The 21,838-nt window shown below is 43.1% G+C and overlaps 1 protein-coding gene across 10 annotated transcripts in view; it reads right to left on the bottom strand.

Annotated features, from left to right (window-relative positions):
- ccdc18 (coiled-coil domain containing 18) overlaps positions 1-21,838 on the bottom strand; it is a 184,029-nt gene that overhangs the window by 95,162 nt on the left and 67,029 nt on the right. For all 10 annotated transcript variants that reach the window (XM_043698817.2, XM_043698814.2, XM_087990462.1 and 7 more), the window contains 2 exons: positions 20,239-20,396; positions 4,982-5,184 (listed from right to left, as the gene is read on the bottom strand). In XM_043698817.2, coding sequence (XP_043554752.2) covers positions 4,982-5,184; positions 20,239-20,396 — 361 coding nt within the window. The remainder of the gene's footprint in view (positions 1-4,981; positions 5,185-20,238; positions 20,397-21,838) is intronic.

The following is a 21,838-nucleotide window of genomic DNA, read 5'->3' as shown; positions in this document are numbered from 1 at the left end:
GTTATTGCTTACCAAGTACTGCTTCATTGTATTGTTGATATATCATCCCATCATTGATCATCAAGAGTAGACTGCTGCTTGGACTAACCAGGGCTCTATAGAGCTGCAGCATAACCTCATGGTTCTTAAACCCAATCCCCCTGCTAATGAAAGCCAACACACCATATGCCTTCTTAATAATCCTTTCAAATTGAGTGGCAACTATGGTCATGGACCACCAAGATCCCTCTGTTCCTCCACACTGCCAAGAATCCTGCCTGTATTCTGCATTCAAATCTGACCTTCCAAAGTGAATCACTTCACACTTTTCCAGGTTGAACTCCATCTGCCACTTATTAACCTAGTTCTGCATTCTGTCATTGTCCTGTTGAAACATACAATAGCCTTCCACATTATCCACAACTCCACCAATGTTCACGTCATCAACAAACTTACTAACCCACCCTTCCATTCCTCATCCAAGTCATTTATAAAAATCACAAAGAGCAGAGGTCCCAGAATAGATCTCTGCGGAACACCACTGGTCACCAAGCTGCAGGGTGAATAATTTCAAGCTCCCACAACCCTCTGTCTTCTATGGGCCAGCCAATTCTGTATCCAGACAACCAAACTTCCCTGTATCCCATGCCTCCTTACTTTCTGAATGAGCCTACCATGGGGAATCTTATCAAACGCCTTACTAAAATTCATGTAAACCACATCCACTGCTTTACTTCCATCAACTTGCTTTGACTCATCCTCAAAGAATTCAATAAGGTTTGTGAGGCATGACCTACGCCCCGCAAAGCCATGCTATCTCTAATCAAACTATTTCCAAGTAATCATAAATCCTGTCTCTCAGAATCCTCTCCAATACATTACCCACCACTGATAGAAGATTGACTGGTCTATAATTCCCAGAGTTATCCCTATTCCCCTTCTTGAACAAAGGAATAATATTTTCCACCCTTTGGCACTACTCCAGTGGACAGTGAGGACGCAAAGGTCATTGCCAAAGGTGCAGCAATCTCTTCCCTCTTTGGGTATATCCCATCTGGCCTAGGAGACTTATTTATCCTACAGTTTTCAAAACCTTCAGCATTTCCTCCTTCCTAATATCAACCTGTTCAAGCATATCAGTCTGTGACACGCTGTTCTCAAATATCAAGGTCCTTCTCAGTAGTGAATACTGAAGCAAAGTATTCATTAAGGACCTGCCCTACTTCCACCAACTCCAGGCGCAAGTTCCCTCCACTATCCCTGACTGGTCCTACCCTCACTCTGCTCAGCCTCTTGTTCCTCACATAAGTGTAGAATGCTTCTGGGTTTTAATTAATCCTATTCGCTAAAGCTTTTTCATGCCCCCTTCTAACTCTCCTAAGTCTATTCTTTGCTTCCTTCTTGGTTATCTTGTTACCCTCAAGAGCCATGTCTGATCCTTGCTTCCTCAACCTTAAGTAAACTTCCTTCTTCTACTTGAGTAGATGTTGCACATCACTTGTAACTCAAGGTTCCTTCACCTTAACATCCCTTCCTTGCCTCAGTGGAACAGACCTGTCCAGCACTATCCTAAGTGCTTCCTAAACAACCTCCACATTTCTGTTGTGCATTTTCGTGACAGCATCTGTTCCCAATTTAAGCGCCCTAGAGCCTGCCTAACAGCATTGTAATTCCACCCCCCCTCCTCCACCAAATTAAAAACTTTCCCATACCATTGGCTCCTATCCCTCTCCATGAGAATTGTAAAGGTTAGGGAGTTGTGATCTCTCTCACTGAAATGCTCTCCCACTGAGAGATCTGATACTTGGCATGGTTAGTTGCCAAGCACCAAATCCAATATGACCTCCTCTCTAGTGGGTTATCTACATATTGCACCAGCAACACTTTCTGGACACAAATGACAAAAACTACTCCATTCAAAATATTAAACTAAGGAGGTTCCAATCAATGTTAGCCAAGTTAAAGTCACCCATGACAACAATCCTGTTATTTCTGCACCTTTCCAAAATCTGCCTCCCAATCTGTGTGTCTCTGTTGCTATTGAGGTGCCTGTACCAAACACCCAATAAAGTGATTGGTCCTATCCTGTTTCTGATTTCCACCCACACTGACTCATAGACAAACCCTCCACGACGACCTCCCTTTCTTCAGCTGAGATACTATTCCTGATTAGCAATGCCACTCCTCCATCTCTTTTACCTCCCCCACTCCCCCCAATTTCTTTTGAAACATCTAAACCCTGGCAACATCCAACAATCATCCCTGCCCCCGTGATATTGAAGACTCCGTAATGACCACAACATCATAATTCCAAGTGATTATCCATACTCTGAATTTGTCACCCTTATTTCTGATACTTCTTGCATTAAAGTAGACACATTTCAACCCATCACTCTGACTGCGCCTTTGCCCTATCAAGTGCCTATCTCTGTATGCTGTATCTGGCTGTTCACTACCTACTCCATTATCTGATCCGTAGCTCAGGTTCCCACCCGCCAATCTAGTTTAAACCCTCCCGAAGAGCTCTCGCAAACCCCTCGCCCAGGATATTGGTGCCCCTCCAGTTCAGGTGCAACCCGTCCTTCTTGTATAGGTCTCACCTTCTCCAGAAGGTATCCCAATGATCCACATATCTAGAGCCCTCCCTCCTACACCAGTCCAGCAACCACGTGTTCATCTGCACTCGTGCTGTATTCCTAGCCTCACTAGCATGTGGCACTGGTAACAATCCTGAAATTACTACTCTGCTCATTTTGCCTTCTGGCTTCCAACCAAATTCCCTATATTCTCTTTTCAGTTCCTCCCCTCTTTCCCCATCTATGTCATTGATACCAATGTGTACCACAACTTCTTGGTGCTCTCCCTCCCCCTTAAGAATCCTGTAAACTTTACTGTTCAAAAATGTTTCATTTCCTGATAAACATTAGAAATACACATATAAGGAGATTCAATAACAGCTTCTCCTTTGCTATTGTCAGATGTTTGAATGGATCTCTCAAATGTTAATGTTGATCTCTCTCTGTACACTCTTTCTGCAGCTGTAACACTCTATTCTGCACTCTGTTCGGCATGACCTGCTTGTAGAACATGTAAAAGAACACTTCCACCATATCATCTGGCTTCATAGGTCAGTATAACTGGTGCTGACCATTCTGCAAATTGGACAAGTTTGGTGATTCCTTCACTATCCAGCTTTCTGATTTCTGCCTCTGTTTTCCTGAAGAAGGGCCTGTGCCCGAAACGTCGAATCTCCTGTTCCCTGGATGCTGCCTGACCTGTTGTGCTGTTCCAGCAATAAAGTTTCAACTTTGATCTCCAGCATCTGCAGACCTCACTTTCTCCTGCCTCTGTTTTTGCCTATAAGGCAAGTTACAGTGGGTGTTCTTTGTGGAATCATGGAATTGCTTCCTGGTCGACATGTAATGTGGCCTTGGCTCCTCTGGTAGTCCCTTGACCTTCGTGGAAGACTTCTGGGTATTTAATTAGGACTTTGTTCAGGTAGCCATTTTCAAATTTAAAAATGTTGAGCCAATGTAGATGAATCTCTTGCAATCAATTTCACCCCATCAAGCTTGGGCCAAAGTGGTAACTGAACCAACTGCTTTTTGTATGAGATATTCACCTTCTTTTATATGTTAGCAAGGGCTCCCTGATTGGACCAGATTAACAGTCCCAATCAGGGAACTCATTTTCTACAAATCCAGCTGAAATGTGCAAATTTGAGGGGGTCCTGGATAGAATGGATGAAATTGCCATAATTTCCCTAGCAGAGGGATCGGCAACTTGGGGTCACAGATTGATAGAAGGTATGGAGAGTTACCCAGGGTTGGTAAATGTTTAGAATTTAGTACCTGAGTGGGTCGTGGAGGCAGAAAGACTCATCTCATTTGAAAGGTCTCTGAACATGCTGCTGAAGTCCCTTAACCTCCAGGGACATGGACTAATTGCTTTATCATAGAATTAAGTTGGCTCATTTTGGCACAGACACAATGGGCAGATAGCCTTCTTCTATGCCATAAATCTTTCTACACCATCTAAATGTTCAAGATATCTGAAGAAGAGGAATGTTCAGGGATATGGAGGAAAGGTGAAGAAGTGGAAATATATGAATTGCTCCTTGGGAAGAGAAGAATGGACATAATTGGTTGAATGGTCTTCTTCTGTACTATAACGGCTCTACATTTCAAAGCCAAGATTGGACTCATAAGTCACCTGACAGCTGATAAATAGATCAATGGAACGAAGACCATCACCCTTGACCTCAAGGGATAGCCACGATGTCTATGAATGGTTCTACAAGACCTTGAATGACTTAAATGTACATTTCCACAATGTCAGCAATGGGTGAATTATAGTAGGAGATACAATCTGCCATCTCCAGTCAACAGTTTAGAAACATAAACAATTCAAAGTATGCACTGTCCAAACTTTCTTTGAAGTTGTAAACAACCTAATAATGAACAAAGAATAGTGGCAATGGTACTATAGGGACTACTGCTGCTGCTGCTACTACTAGCACCAAAACAAAAATCTATTAACATTTATCACCAGCAAGTGCAATCTCAAACCATCTTTTCTTAACATCTGAATTACCAGATATATATGCCAAAAATAAAACTCAATCATAGCACTAATAAATCAATACAACTGATATGGAAATCTTATATTTGTTAAATAGATAAAATGCATCAAAAGAGCTCTGGGCATGATTTATACTTAGTAAAGGTTCCCTGGATTCAATCTTCATGATAGGGAGAGTTAACGTCAGTCAAGTCAGTAAACAATGGCATTACAGTTCACCCCAGAATGGAGGAGGGAGTCGACTCATCCTGCAATCCTGCAGTATGCAAGTTCACACAAGAAAGTGCACGTGTGCAGGTCTGAGACAAAATCAGGAGCCTCGGTGCTGCCCTTGGCCTAGGCCCCCAGCTTTGTTTCTCCCTCTATCAACATGGACCTGTAAATGAAACATTTCTTTATATGAATGTGTAATTTAACGAACCTCCTCTTCCACATTCCCAATGTATGTGCTTTTTTCCGAAAGTTGCTCTTGTATCTGCTCGAAGTTATTTATCTGTTCAGTCAACTGAGTCTGTAACATTGAAATTGTAGCCTCAGCATCTAGTAATTGTGCCTGCAGCTTCTCAACTTCTATTGGCCTACATCGCTCCTCTTCTAAGTGCCGTTCCATGGACCTTCTGTCATCTAAGAAATCATGAGCAATAACAAAAGAAAGGATTATTTTACAAACTAAATAAAATTATAATACGGAAAAGCTTATTTTTTTAAAACAGCATCAACTGTGATACCCAGATTTGTGCTGAGATAGTTGCTCTCAATCCTGTAGTAAATGAGAGATGAAACTTAACATGATATGGCTAGAGAGGAGCAGAAGGACTATGAATCACTATTCGATCATTTATTACAACATGCAAGTGAATTATTTTTAGGAACTGAGCTTACTGATGCGTCCCCTCAAAATTTAGATCAGAGTTTTCATTTCCTCTAGATTTTGCATGCTCATAGCGCTGGCCTATGGCAACAGAAGATTGGCCACAACAACAGTGTTGTATATTTTGTCAATATGATGGACTGTCACGATCCATTTTGGGTGCGAAACAGCTTTGTCCAACCTTGCTGCCTGCAAACATTTCACAAATAAAGCTCCTGCTGCTTAATACTTTGGATTCTTGGTCGTTCTTGCAACTTAACACAAGATGACAACTCAGGAAGAGTCACCAGACCCGAAACGTTAACTCTGATTTCTCTTCACAGATGCTGTTAGACCTGCTAAGCTTTTCCAGAAACTTCTGTTTTTGTTTCACCTTCAGGAATACCTTGTTTTAAATATGAAATGAGGTGGTGCTAAAATCTTTGCGGCACATCATGCTATTTGAAATTTCCATTTAAAACAAAAAGCAGGAAATTTTAGAATGTGGAACCGTATAATGACAATACAGAGAACTGAAACTTTTATACACAGAGATTTTATTTTTTTGTTCAAGCTAACAAAATTAAAGCATATATAGTTGTCTCTGTATTCTCAAGTGTTCTGAAGTGGGTGGGGGTCTAAAGCAATGGAGGAGTCTGGAACAGCCACAGAAACCGAGTTCTAAAACATATAAACCGTTTCTCACCAAGATCATTGGTGACTGCTGAATAGTTCGGATTCCACAAACGCAAGCAGCATGATAGTGAATCTAACTCCCAGCTTGGAGCAATTTTCAAGAAGTTAGCAGAATTCTGTCAATTCAAATACAACATCAATGATGCTATCAGAGACAGACTATCCACTCTAATCCCACATACTTCTCGCTTAGGAGACTTCTATTGCCTTCCGAAGATACACAAAACCAACACACCTGGATGGCCAATCTTATCGGGCAACAGGGTTCTGTGTGAGAACCTCTCTGTCAAGGGCATCTTGAAACTCATTGTACAAGGAACTCCCAGTTTCTGTCGCAACACTACAGATTTCTTACAGAAACTGAGCACCCAGAGACCAGTCGAACCAGGAACATTCCTCATCACAATGTACATTCTGGTACGCTACACCGGCATCCCTCACGACAACGGCAGTGCTGCATCAGCTTCAGTACTCAACTCCAACTACTGCCAATTTCCAGATGCCACCCATCTGCTTCATCCTCAAGCACAACATTTTCACCTTCTACAAGCAATTCTTCATCCAAACACAGGGAACAGCCATGGGAACCAAATTTGCACACCAATACACCAACACCTTCAACCAAAATTATACACTAGATACATAGACAACATTTTCTCCCTCCGGATTATGATGAGGATCACTGAAACGACTACACGATGATTTCAACAAGTTTCATTCCACCATCGTACTTACTATGGACTACTCATCAAAATCACGCATTCTTAGATACACACATCCCCATTAAGAACTGACATCTCAATACTTTAAGTCTACTACAAGCCCACAGATAATCTCATGATACTACACTTCTCGAACTTCCACCCGAAACATGTTAAAGAACCCTTCTCCTATGGACAAGCCCTGTGCATACACGGGATCTGCTCAAACGAAGAGGAATGTGACAGACATCTAAAGATGCTGAAAGACGGGATATAATACTCAACTTAACGATCGCCAGTTCCAACATGCCACAGTGAAAAACCACAATAACCTCTTCAGAAAAGGGGCACAGGATACGACTGATAGAGTACCCTTTGCCATCCAGTACTTCCCCAAAGCAGGGAAACCATGCCTTGTTCGTCACAGCCTTCACGGACGATAATGAACATCGCGCCAAGATCATTCCTACACCTCCACTTCTCGCCTTTAAACAACCGCCAAACCTTAAACAGACCATTGTTCGCAGCAACCTACCCATCCTTCAGGACATCAATCATAACACCATGCAATCCTGCCAAAAGGCAACCTCTGCAAGACATGCCAGATCATCGACATGGATACTACCATCACACATGGTAACACCACCCACCAAGTACACGGCAGATAGTCATATGACTCAGCCAATGTTGTCTATATCATATACCGCAGGCAAGAATGCCCCAAGGCATGGTATGTCGGTGAGACCATACATATGTTATGACAATGGATGAATGCTCCCTCCCAGTTGGAGAACACTTCAGCAGTTGAAAACATTCAGCTTCCAATCTTCAGCTAAATGTCCTCCAAGATGATCTCTGAAAAATACCAATGCAGAATCACAGAGCAGAAACTGATGGCCAAGTTCTGTACCTTTTCAAGACTGCCTCAACTGTGATCTTGGGTTCATGTCACGCAAATATGACCCCATCATACTGCTCTGTACCTGTAAAACCTTCCTTTGTGCCCTGTTTTGACACTATCACCTTGATATTTTATGATCGCTCTATCTTGTACAGTTTTGGATTACTTGTTACTTTGGTTAGACCCTCGGCAGCAACCCTTATACATATAATGTTATTCCAATCATTCAGTTTGTCTGCAAAACTACCTTATTTTTAATGCTTTGTAATAATCTCTTTGCCTTAATTGATCAGATTTTAGGCCTTCTCTTCACCTGCTATTCAGCTGTTGACACTTTACTCACACCGTCTGACATTCGTGACGTTAGAGACCTATTACCCGGCCTGTCGGCACTTCACTCACACCATTTGTACAATCTTTTGATTTCTCTGACTATAAATTCTGTGCCTGAGTGCTTTGCTTCACTTCACGTGACAAAGGGGCTGCGCTCCAAAATCTTGTTATTTCAAATAAACCTGTTGGACTGAAACCTGGTGTTGTGTGACCTCTGACAGAGACAGTCTGATGTGTGGTTTAAATTGTGAAGCAATCCACATGACTGATGGAAATGAACCTAGGCTTAAACAGAGCACTGAAAATAGCAGCCTCTATGGCATTAGCAGCCAAAAAAGCTCAACAGTTAAGCTCAAACATGAGTGTTCATAAAATGGCAGCTGTGAGATGAGCAGCAACAGACTCAAAACTGCCATGAGTTTGGAGAAACAGGTCACGCAGCAGCAAATTGCTGGAATCAAGAAGCTATATGCAGAAACTATAATAAAAAGGGTACAGTGAACAGTCGTGTTTCAGGAAGAAACAACATGCAGCAAAATTACAGAAAACTAAAAGTATAAAATCCACATCATAGAAAAATGGCATGAAAAAAGCCCAGACTCTCAGACCAAAGAGGAGCTGTTATTAAACATGCTGATCATTGCTAGCAACACCAACTAATACTGGGTCACTCCTTTATTGAATGGCAAACTGGTAAAAATGGAGGAGGACAGAGTCGGAGTTTTAGTCATATCTAAAAATGTGTATATCAGAAGCACCTGAGTCATACTACACAGCAATAATCAAAATTGTACTAAGAACGTACAGAGGCAAAGTGGTACCTTTAAAGGGCTGTGTCAATGTGAATATTCAGCTACATGGTCAGTCTGACGAGTTGCCCGGAGACATTGTCAAAGGAAATTCTCCAGCTTCATTGAGAAGGTCATGGCTGGAGAAAATCAAACTCAACTGGGGTGAAGTAAGCTGCTTCCTAGGTACAGAGACTAATCTATTATAAATTCCAAAGAAACATGCAATTGTTTTCCAAAGCAATCTAAGAAGCAAGGAAAAGATCTCTGTCAAATTGAAAATCAAGCAAAGTCTTGCAAGGCTAAATGGGTGCCTTATGCATTCAAATCAAAGGTTAAGACAGAATTAGAGAGGCTGGTCAAGAAGGGAGTCCTTGAACCTGTAAGCATGAATAATTGGGGTCTTTCTACTAGTGATGACGGTAGATGGATCGGCACACCTCTATGGAGATTTTGAGGTCACTATTAATCCAGGAGCACGTGTTGAGCAGGATCAAACAACAAAAAAAAACGAAGAAAATTACAGGATAGGAACAGACCCTTCAGCCCTTCAAGCCTGTACCAATCCAGATCCTCTATCCGGACCTGTTGCCTATTTTCAAAGGATCTGTATCCCTCTGCTCCTTGCCCATTCATGTATCTGTTTAGATACATTTTAAATGATATTATTTTGCCCACCTCTACTACCTCCACTGGCAACGCATTCCAGGTACCCACCACCCTCTGCGTAAATGACTTTCCACACATATCTCTCAAATCTTTCCCCTCTCACATTGAGCTCCTGATCCCTAGTAATTGAGACCCCACTCTGGAAAAAGGCTTCATGCTATCCATTCTGTCTATACCTCTCATGATTTTGTAGATTTCAATCAAGTCCCTCACAATCTCCGTGTTTCTAATGAAAATGACCCTAACCTCATCAACCTCTTTGCATAGTTGGCACGCTCCATACCAGGCAACATCTGGTGAACCTCCTCTGCACCCTCTCCAAAACATCGGAATCCTTTTGGTAATGTGGCGACCAGAACTGTACGCTCTATTCCAAATGTGACCTAACCAAAGTCCTATTCAACTGTAACATGACCTGCCAACTCCTGTACTCAATACCCCAGCCGATGAAGGAAAACACGCTGTATGCCTTCTTGACCACTCTATCGACCTGTGTTGCCACCTTCAGGGAACAATGGACCTGAACACCAGATCAATTTTCCCTAGAATTTTTCCATTTATCGCTCTTGAACTGGATCTTAAAACGCATCACCTCACATTTGCCCGGATTGAACTCCATCTGCCATTTCTCTGCCCAACTCTCCAATCTATCTATATTCTGTTGTATTCTCTGACAGTCCCCTTCACTATCTGCTACTCCACCAATCTTAGTGTCATCTGCAAACTCGCTAATCATGCAACCTGTAACTTCCTCTAGATCATTTATGTATATCACAAACAGCAGTGGTCCCAGCACAGATCCCTGTGTGAAACACCACTGGTCACAGTTCTCCATTTTGAGAAACTCCCTTCAACAACTACTCTCTGTCTCCTGCTGCCCAGCTGGTTTTCTATCCGGCTAACTAGTATGCCCCGGACCCCATTCGACCTCACTTTCTCCATCAGCCGACCATGGGGAACCTTGCCAAACGCTATACTGAAGTCTATGTATATGACATCGATAGCCCTCCCCCATCAATCAACTTTGTCACTTCCACAAGGAAATCTGTTAAGTTGGCAAGACATGACCTTCCCTGCACAAAACTATGTTGTCTATCACCAATAAGCCCATTTTCTTCCAAATGGAAATAGATCCTATCCCTCAGTACCTTCTCCAGCAGCTTCCCTACCACTGACATTAGGCTCACCGGTGTATAATTACCTGGATTATCCCTGCTACCTTTCTTAAACAAGGGGACAACATTAGCAATTCTCCAGTCCTCCGGTTCAAGGATGCTGCAAAGATATCTGTTAAAATCCCAGCTATTTCCTCTCTTGCTTCCCTCAGAAAGCTGGGATAGATCCCATCTGCACTTGGGGCCTTGTCTACCTTAATGCATTTTAGAATACCCAACACCTCCTCCCTCCTTATGCAGACTTGACCTACAGTAATCAAACATCTCTCCCGAACCTCATTATACATGCTATCCCACTCCTCAGGAGAATATTGACGCAAAGTACTCAATAAGAATCTCATCCGTTTTATCTGACTCCATGCATAACTTGCCTCCTTTATCCTTGAGTGGGCCAATCCTTTCACTAGTTACCTCTTGCCCCTTATATACGAATAATAGGCTTTGGGATTTTGCTTAACCCTGTTTGCTGAAGATATTTCATGACCCCTTTTGGGTCTCTTAATTCTTCGTTTCAGATTGGTCCCACTTTCCCGATAATTCATCCAAAGCTTCAACTGTTTTCATTGAGTCATAGTCATGGAGATGTACAGCATCGGTCCAACCCGTCCATGTCGACCAGCTATCCCAACCCAATCTAGTCCCACCTCCCAGCGCCCGGCACATATCCCTCCAAACCCTTCCTATTCATATACCCATCCAAATGCCTCATAAATGTTGCAATTGTACCAGCCTCCACCACATCCTCTTGCAGCTCATTCCATACACGTACCACCCTCTGCGTGAAAACATTGCCCCTTAGGTCTCTTTTATTTCTTTCCCCTCTCACCCTAAACCTATGCCCTCTAGTTCTGGACTCCCCGACCCCAGGGAAATGACTTTGCCTATTTATCCTATCCATGCCCCTCATAATTTTGTAAACCTTTATAAGGTCACCCCTCAGCCTCAGACGCTCCAGGGAAAACAGCCCCAGCTTGCTCAGCCTCTCCCTGTAGCTCAGATCCTCCAACCCTGGCAACATCCTTGGAAATCTTTTCTGAACCCTTTCAAGTTTCACAACATCTTTCTGATAGGAAGGAGACCAGAATTGCACGCAATATTGTAACAGTGGTCTAACCAATGTCCTGTACAGACGCAACATGACCTCCTAACTCCTGTACTCAATACTCTGACCAATAAAGGAAAGCATACCAAATGCCGCCTTCACGATACTATCTACCTGCGACTCCATTTTCAAGGAGCTAAGAACCTGCACTCCAAGGTCTCTCTGTTCAGCAACACTCCCTAGGACCTTACCATTAAGTGTATAAGCCCTGCTAAGATTTGCTTTCCCAAAATGTAGCATCTCGCATTTATCTGAATTAAACTCCATCTGCCACTTCTCAGCTCATTGACCTATCTGATCTAGATCCTGTTGTAATTTGAGGTAACCCTCTTCGCTGTCCACTACACCTCCAATTTTGGTGTCATCTGCAAACTTACTAACTGTACCTCTTATGCTTGCATCCAAGTCATTTATGTAAATGACAAAAAGTAGAGGGCCCAGCACTGATCCTTGTGGCACTCCACTGGTCACAGGCCTCCAGTCTGAAAAACAACCTTCCACCACCACCCTCTGTCTACCTGGCTCAAACTACCTTTGAGCCAGTTCTGTATCCAAATGGCTAGTTCTCCCTGTATTCCATGAGATCTAAACTTGCTAATCAGTCTCCCATGGGGAACCTTGTCGAACGCCTTACTGAAGTCCCTATAGATCACATCTACTGCTCTGCCCTCATTAATCTTGTTTGTTACTTCTTCAAAAAACTCAATCAAGTTTGTGAGACATGATTTCCCACGCACAAAGCCATGTTGACTATCCTGAATCAGTCCTTGCCTTTCCAAATACATGTACATCCTGTCCCTCAGGATTCCCTCCAACAACTTGTCCACCACCGAAGTCAGGCTCACTGGTCTATATACAGTTGCCAAAATCTTATGTATGCTTCCTTTGCCTTTAATGAAAAACCTATTTGCTGGACTAGCTGGAGGTCAGGTATACAAATTGGCCTTTAGTCAAGCCTATCTCCAGATGAACGTAGATCTTGAGTCATAGAAATACTTGATAACTGTAACACAGAAGACTATTCAAATGCAAGAGACTTCCCTTTGAAATCACATCCGCTCTTGCTATTTTAATGTGCCATGGATCATACTTTAAGTGGATTGGAACGTGTCCAGTGTTACCTAGACGATATTTTAGTCACAGGGAGAAATGAAAACGAGCATCACCACAATTTGTATGCTATTCTGAAGAAACTCCAAGATTATGGCCTAAGATTGAAGAAAGAGAAACGTGATATTTTTAGTTAAAAATCACACAACACCAGTGTGTGATTTTTAATTTTGTACACCCCAGTCCAACACCGGCATCTCCACATCGTGATATTTTTAGACGTCCCACCAAATAATTAGTTAAAATTCACATACCAAAAGGTTATAGTTGAATAGGTTTATTTGGAAGCACTAGCCTTTATCAGGTGGTGGTAGAGTAGAAGACACAGAATTTATAGCAAAAGTTTACAGTGTGATGTAACTGAAACAAAAATGACCTGGAGTGTTTGTTAAGTCTCGTGGCTTTTAGAATGAACATGTTGGTCTCAGTTTTTTCATATGTAAATCGCAGAACTTCTTTAAAGTTACACTCTCAAATGAACTTTAACAATTGGTGTCATGTCGGCCCAGATAATGCATTAAAGGTGTGAGGTGCCCTGTGAGAGACTGTCTGTGCCACAATGGTCAGACTGATTCTAATCTAAAAATCGGATTTACAGAATCTTACATGGATTCATGCAGTTTTTGAGCAAATTAAAACGTGATTCTGCAAGTACAAATTCACCCCACAAACTTATGAGTGTGTGTGAGCATGTGGGTGGCTGTGAGAGGCAGGGTTATGAATGTCTGTGAGAGAGTGCGTGCATGTGTGCGAGTGTGGGAGTGTATGTGAGCATATGAGAGATAGCTTGTGTATGAGAGAGGGTCTGCGTGGGTGTATGGGTCTGTAGGAGCGTGTGTGTGTAGGAATGTATGCGCCTGTCTGTGTGTGTGTGTGTAGTGCAGTAGGGTCACCTGTAGTGTGACATGAACCCAAAATCTTGGTTGAGGCCACCCCCACGGGTACCAAACTTGGCTATCAGCCTCTGCTCGGCCACTTTGCGTTGTTGCCTATCCCGAAGTCTGCCTTGGAGGACGGTCACCCAAAAGTCCAAGGTCAAATGTCCCGGACTGCTGAAGTGCTCTCCGACGGGGAGGGAACACTCCTGTCTGTTGATTATTGTGCAGTGTCCATTCATCTGCTGCCATACCTCTGCTCGGTCTCGCCAATGCTCCATGCCAGCAGCATATGAGATAGACAACATTGGCTGAGTCGCACGAGTACCTGCCACAGACATGGTGAGAGGTGTCCCCACGTATAATGGTGGTACAGATTTATACCCCTTTACACTCACACACTTACACACACATACTCAAATCCCCTCCCATTACACACAGACACCCACATGCTTACACACACACACACACACACACATATATATTATATATATATAAGTTTGGGAAGTGAATTTGTTCTTGCAGAATTACATTTTATTTTACTCAAAAACTACATGAATCCATGTAAGATTCTGTAAATTTGTTTTTTAGATTAGAATCAGTCTGAACATTGTGGCACAGACAGTCTCACACAGGGCACCTCACACCTTTAATGCATTATCTGGGCCGACATGCCACTAATTGTTAAAGTTCACTTGAGAGTGTAACTAAACAAGTTCTGCAATTTACATATGAAAGAACTGAAACCAATATATTCATTCTAAAAGCTGAGAGACTTAAACAATTCAGGTCTTTTCCAATATATTTCAGTTACATCACACTGTAAACGTTTGCTATAAATTCTGTAAGTTATGATCTTATACTCCACAACCACCTGATGAAGGAGCAGTGCTCCGAAAGCTAGTGCTTCCAAATAAATCTGTTGGACTATAACCCGGTGTTGTGAGTTTTAACTTTATACACCCCAATCCAACACTGGCATCTCCAAATCATGATCAAATAATTGTCAATGATGCTCAGGGACTACATAAATCATCTTCAAATGTAAAGCCATAACTGAGGCACCCGCACCTAAAAATAAAAGCTATGATCTTTTTTCGGCTTGCTAAATTACTACCGTAGGTTTGTCCCAAAATCTTGCAACCATTCAAACTGTTTGCATAATTTATTAGGCAAGCAATGAAGGCCAGCATGCAGGTACAGCAGGTAGTGAAGAAGGCTAATAGCATGCTGGCCTTCATAACAAGAGGAATTGAGTATAGAAGCAAAGAGGTCCTTCTGCAGCTGTACAGGGCCCTGGTGAGACCACACCTGGAGTACTGCATGCAGTTCTGGTCTCCAAATTTGAGGATAGACATTCTGGTTATTGAGGGAGTGCAGCGTAGGTTCACGAGGTCAATTCCTGGAATGGCAGGATTACCTTACACTGAAAGACTGAAGCGACTGGGCTTGTATATCCTTGAGTTTAGAAGACTGAGAGGGGATCTGATTGAGACATATAAGATTATGAAAGGATTGGACACTCTGGCAGCAGGAAACATGTTTCCGCTGATGGGGGAGTGCCGAATCAGAGGACACAGCTTAAAAATACGGGATAGACCATGAGGAGAAACTTCTTCACCCAGAGAGTGGTGGCTGTGTGGAATGCTCTGCCCCAGAGGGCAGTGGAGGTCCAGTCTCTGGATTCATTTAAGAAAGAGTTGGATAGAGCTCTCAAAGATAGTGGAATCAAGGGTTATGGAGATAAGGCAGGAACAGGATACTGATTAGGAATGATCAGCCATGATCATGTTGAATGGCGGTGCAGGCTCGAAGGTGCAGGAGGAGTGGCCTACTCCTGCACCTATTGTCTATTGTCATAAAACAAAAATTGGAATGGGAAGATGAATGTGAAACAGCAATCCTGACCTATTTTGACCCAAAGTTACCATGACACCTAACAGACGATGTATTATTGTCTGGAGTGACAGCAGTCATTTCTAACATATTCCTGAAGAAGGGCCTGTGCCCGAAACGTCGAATCTCCTGTTCCCTGGATGCTGCCTGACCTGCTGTGCTGTTCCAGCAATAAAGTTTCAACTTTGATCTCCAGCATCTGCAGACCTCACTTTCTCCTCGAACATATTACTCAACTGTGAAGAAAAGCCAATAGTTTTTGCATTAGTAAAGCCAGAAGTTGCTGGAAAAGCTCAGCAGGTTTGGCAGCATCTGTGAATAGAAATCAAAGTTAACGTTTCAGGTCTGGTAACGCTTCCTCAGAACTGACAGTAGCGAGGAAAATGTCGGTTTATATGCTGAGGATAGGATGGGGGGAGGGGTAAGGAGTAAGGATAGGTAGGGATAGAGCCTGAGACAGAAGAACACTTGGACAAAGGAGTCAATAACAAATCTGGTCATGAGGGTGAATAGCTGTTAATGAAGACCGTTAGTGGCTAACAATGGGTCGTGTGTAATGGCCGACTGTGTGATAACAATACCTGATGTGTGTGCTAGAGGGCTAGGACACGGGGGAAGATCAGGCCCTAAAATTATTGAACTCAATACTGAGTGAGGGCTGCTGGGTCCCCAAGCAGAAAATGAGGTGTTGTTCTTTCAGCTTGCGCTGAGCTTCACTAGAGCACTGCAGCAAGCTGAGACAAAGATGTTGACCAGGAAACAGGATGGTGTGTTAAAGTGGCAGGCAACTGGAAGCTCAGGGTCTTTTTTGTGGGCAGAACGCAGATGTTCTGCAAAGTGGTCACACAGTCCATGTTTTGTTTCCTCAGTGTAGAGACCACGTTGTGAGCAGCAAATGCAGTGAGAAGTGCAGGTAAAGTGCTGCTTCACCTGTTCAGGTTTTGCATTAAGGTCATTAAACAAAGCAGAAACGTGACAGAAAAAAGCTCAAGGAATCATATTTGACATTTGATAATTCCACCAAAGCTGGGAACATTCCCCATCAACAGAACACAAGCCTCAATATTTGTGCCTCATACAAAGATATCTTCTCTAGCAGCAAGCTGCGTGCAGAGATGGGCATTGTTATCAGCTCACACAATTAAGTATCAGGAATTCAATTCACATGGGGATGCCAATGGGCTCTTTAGATTACATTTGCCAAGTGAGTCAACAACTACAAACAGTCCTTCTATAGACATTTTCTACTTTGAACAAATAGAGAGCACTCTAGTAACAGCAGGACAAATTGAGAAATACACTAGAAATGATCCAAGATTATCAAAAGTGTAAGACTTAACACTTTGTGGCAAGATCACAGGAGCAATCACATATGAAAGAAGAAGTGAAACAATCATGGTCATTGTAACAGATGAGAGACTTAACAAACAATTAAGGTATTTTTCAATGTATAATTTCAGTTACATCACACTGTAAACTTTTGCTATAAATTCTGTGTCTTACAATTGTGCACTCCACAACCACCTGAAGGAGCAGTGCTCCGAAAGCTGTGCTTCCAATTAAATCTGTTGGACTATAACCTGGTGTTGTGTGATTTGTAACTGATAAAAAGGGAGAGGGATGTTGTGCATTTGTGCAAGTATGGTGGATTGTTACTTTAAGAGAGACCATTTATTTATGATGACATCCTTGGCCATTTTGAGGCAAATACAACTTGGTTTAACTTTGCTACCTATAGAGTAAACATCTCCATAACTAAGCTCCTGCTGTTAACGCTTCAGCCTCTTGGTCCTTCTTGAAAAGGCACGGTAGTAGTTTGGCGCACCGATCTTTACACCACTGAGGCCAAACGCCAGCTTGCAGATACCTCCTCGTACTGCCCCCTTGACCATGACCCCACCCCCCACCACCAAACCATCATCTCCCAGACCATCCATAACCTCATCACCTCAGGGAATCTCCCATCCACCACCTCCAACCTCATAGTCCCACAACCCCGCACCACCCGCTTCTACTTCCTGCCCAAAATCCACAAACCTGACTGCCCCGGCTGACCCATTGTCTCAGCCTGCTCCTGCCCCACCGAACTCATCTCTGCATACCTCGACACGGTCCTGTCCCCCTTAGTCCAAGAACTCCCCACCTACGTTCGGGACACCACCCATGCTCTCCACCTCATCCATGATTTTCGCTTCCCCGGTCCCCAACGCCTTATCTTCACCATGGACATCCAGTCCCTGTACACCGCCATCCCCCATCACGAAGGACTCAAAGCCCTCCGCTTCTTCCTTTCCCGCCGTACCAACCAGTACCCTTCCACTGACACCCTCCTTCGAGTGACTGAACTGGTCCTCACCCTGAACAACTTCTCTTTCCAATCCTCCCACTTCCTCCAAACCAAAGGAGTCGCCATGGGCACCCGCATGGGCCCCAGCTATGCCTGCCTCTTCGTAGGATATGTGGAACAGTCCATCTTCCGCAACTACACTGGCCCCACCCCCACCTTTTCCTCCACTACATCGATGACTGTATCGGCGCTGCCTCGTGCTCCCACGAGGAGGTTGAACAGTTCATCCACTTCACCAACACCTTCCACCCTGACCTCAAATTCACCTGGACAGTCTCAGATTCCTCCCTCCCCTTCCTAGACCTCTCTATTTCTATCTCAGGCAACCGAATCAAAACGGACATCTACTACAAACTGACCGACTCCCACAACTACCTGGACTACACCTTCTCCCACCCTGCCCCCTGTAAAAACGCCATCCCATTCTCCCAATTCCTTCGTCTCCGCCGCATCTGCTCCCAGGAGGACCAGTTCCAAAAACGTACAACCCAGATGGCTTCCTTCTTCAAGGACCGCAATTTCCCCCCCGACGTGGTCGACGATGCCCTCCACCGCATCTCTTCCACTTCCCGCTCCTCCGCCCGCCACCAGGACAGAATCCCACTGGTCCTCACTACCACCCCACCAATCTCCATGTACAGCATATCATCCGCCGTCATTTCCGCCACCTCCAAACGGACCCCACCACCAAGGATATATTTCCCTCCCCTCCCCGATCAGCGTTCCGTAAAGACCACTCCCTCCGTAACTCCATCGTCAGATCCACACCCCCCACCAACCCAACCTCCACTCCCGGCACCTTCCCCTGCAACCGCAGGAGATGCAAGACTTGCGCCCACACCCCCTCCCCTCACTTCCCTCCAAGGCCTCAAAGGAAACTTCCATATCCGCCACAAATTCACCTGCATCTCCACACACATCATCTATTGCATCCGCTGCACCTGATGTGGCCTCCTCTTTATTGGGGAGACAGGCCGCCTCTTTGCAGAGCGTTTCAGAGAACACCTCTGGGACACCCGGCCCAACCAACCCAACCACCCTGTGGCTCAACACTTCAACTCCTCCTCCCACTCCACCAAGGATATGCAGGTCTTTGGACTCCTCCATCGCCAGACCACAACAACACGACGGTTGGAGGAAGAGCACCTCATCTTTCACCTAGGAACCCTCCAACCACAAGGGATGAACTCGGATTTCACCAGTTTCCTCATTTCCCCTCCCCCACCTTGTCTCAGTCAAATCCCTCGAACTCAGCACCGCCTTCCTAACCTGCAATCTTCTTCCTGACCTCTCCGCCCCCACCCCACTCTGACCTATCACCCTCACCTTGACCTCTTTCCACCTATCGTATTTCCAACGCCCCTCCCCCAAGTCCCTCCTCCCTACCTTTTATCTTAGCCTGCTGGACACACTTTCCTCATTCCTGAAGAAGGGCTTATGCCCGAAACGTCGATTCTCCTGTTCCCTGGATGCTGCCTGACCTGCTGCACTGTTTTAGCAACACATTTTCAGCCCTTCTTGAAACTTAACAAGTAAAACAACCATATTTTGATTCTCATATTTTATACCAGCTTTACTTAGCAGTACTGCTGAATTAGTGTTGACAGTTGTGTGAATGCAAAATCCCATTGCCAAGATTAAGCAAATGTTATTGTGTTGTTTCTCTATCTTGAATTCTTAATAAGGGAATATTGTAACTTTCCAACTATTAATCCCTCATTATTACTTCTCATTTTCAAAAACAGGAATCTAGATCATTGTAGGAACAGAACTCAGACATTTTTATTTCAGTGGGATACAAAACAAACTTTCCCTATGAGGGCATTTAGGGGCTGAATGTTATTTAATTTTATATATAAAATTCTCATCAATATGTTCAGAAATGTTATGGTTGCTTCAAATATGGTATTAAATATAAAATCAATCTCCACTAAAAAGTTTTTTAAAAACTCCTTTAAACCAACCAGTCTTTATCTCCTTATTTGCCACTTTTCCTTCCGTACCTTCCTAAAGGAAAACTGTTCAAGCGAGTGGTATTATAATTTAAATGGATGAAATACTCAGTAGCCAATCTGTCACTTATAAAAGGATAGAAGACAATAACCTATATAAAAAGATGATATTTTCACTGCACATCTAACAAAACCAAAAAATTAAAATCTTTACTACTGTATTGTGATTAAATCGTTAATTTCACTTTTATTCTCTTCTCCACATCTACAAGTAACGACTTACCTTTCTTATTTCTGTTTGACATTAGTTCTGGACTTCCTCTATCCAACAAAACACAACTTTTACCCAAAATGTCACCACATTCTTGTGTTGAGAATTTGCTGTTCATCAGGCTTGACTTCAACTTTTGAATTTCAGCATCTTTCATGGCTAATTTAATGCTAAAGGAGAAGAATTTTAATCCAACAAAGCCAGAAACTAAGACAATGGAAAAGATAAAAAATTTTTTAGATTAGATTAGATCAGATTACTTACAGTATGGAAACAGGCCCTTCGGCCCAACAAATCCACACTGCCCCGCCGAAGCGCAACCCACCCATACCCCTACATTTACCCCTTACCTAACACTACGGGCAATTTAGCATGGCCAATTCACCTGACCTGCACATCTTTGGACTGTGGGAGGAAACCGGAGCACCCGGAGGAAACCCACGCAGACACGGGGAGAATGTGCAAACTCCACACAGTCAGTCGCCTGAGGCGGGTATTGAACCCGGGTCTCTGGCGCTGTAAGGCAGCAGTGCTAACCACTGTGCCACCGTGCCGCCCGCTAATTCTTCGACAACTTCTGTACTTAAATGACATAAATAACATTTTGCAATACATTACACACTTAAATACTATTCAGTAAATGTATACACAGATTTTCAAAAGACCAAATAGTAGTCACATGATTAATATCAGTATACATGGAGTTTGGAAACTGAATAGATAGCGAACTAGTAAGTAGGAACAGAAGCGTTTAAAGGTAGCTATTCAGTTTTGCAAAGGATGGAATAGTGGGATTCCACAAGGATCTGTGACAGAAACACTTTTGTTTGCAATTGGTATAAATGATGTAGACTTGGGGAAACAGACACAAAATATCAAATACTGCAGTCTACACCAGAGGATATCATTCATACTGAGGAAGACACAAATGAGCTTATTGAATGGACATATAAATGGGAAATGATAAAAGAGGAAAAAAAGCCACCTAATAATTAGAAAGCAAGTCTTAATGGGTTAGAGGTGCAAAGGGTTTAGAAATAGAAGCACAAATTATTAAAGCTAACAATGGAAATTAACAAAACCGTTAAAAGATGCAAAAAAACTATGAATTAATTTCAAACCAATAGATACAAAAGTCACATTCAATACATACAACAGTGATGAAGGCACAATTAGTTTCTTGTGCACTACTCTGGTTGTCATATTACTAAAAGACTAGAGCAATACCAAAGAAACCACTGAGAGGATATACCCTTCAAGAAATACTGGACAGAACAGAGCTCTCTTCATTAGGGAAAAAAGGACGGAGATGTGACCCATGAGGTTTTTAAATCTATTGTTCCATCAACTGGAAGTTGTGGTCATCGTGTAATCAAGCAGCACTAAGTCTCTAAGCAATCTGCTTAATTCAAGTTCTAGTGAATCCTCAAATTAAATATGGGTTACAGATAAATTTTGTGGGAGAGGCAAGAGTGACTGGATTTGATACAATGTGGCACCAAAGAATATCTTAGTCTTATCATTCCATCATCATAATCAAAAACCTTAGGATCAACATTTTGAGAATTATTGTGAACAAAAATGATTGGACTCGCCACATAAATACTGTGGC

This window comes from Chiloscyllium plagiosum, unplaced genomic scaffold (genome assembly GCF_037043375.1).
Source record: "Chiloscyllium plagiosum isolate Xiang-an unplaced genomic scaffold, Cpla_swu_hap1 HiC_scaffold_9, whole genome shotgun sequence".
NCBI lineage: Eukaryota > Metazoa > Chordata > Chondrichthyes > Orectolobiformes > Hemiscylliidae > Chiloscyllium > Chiloscyllium plagiosum.
Note: the sequence above shows the minus strand (reverse complement) of the source record. Positions and strands in the feature narration are given on the sequence as shown.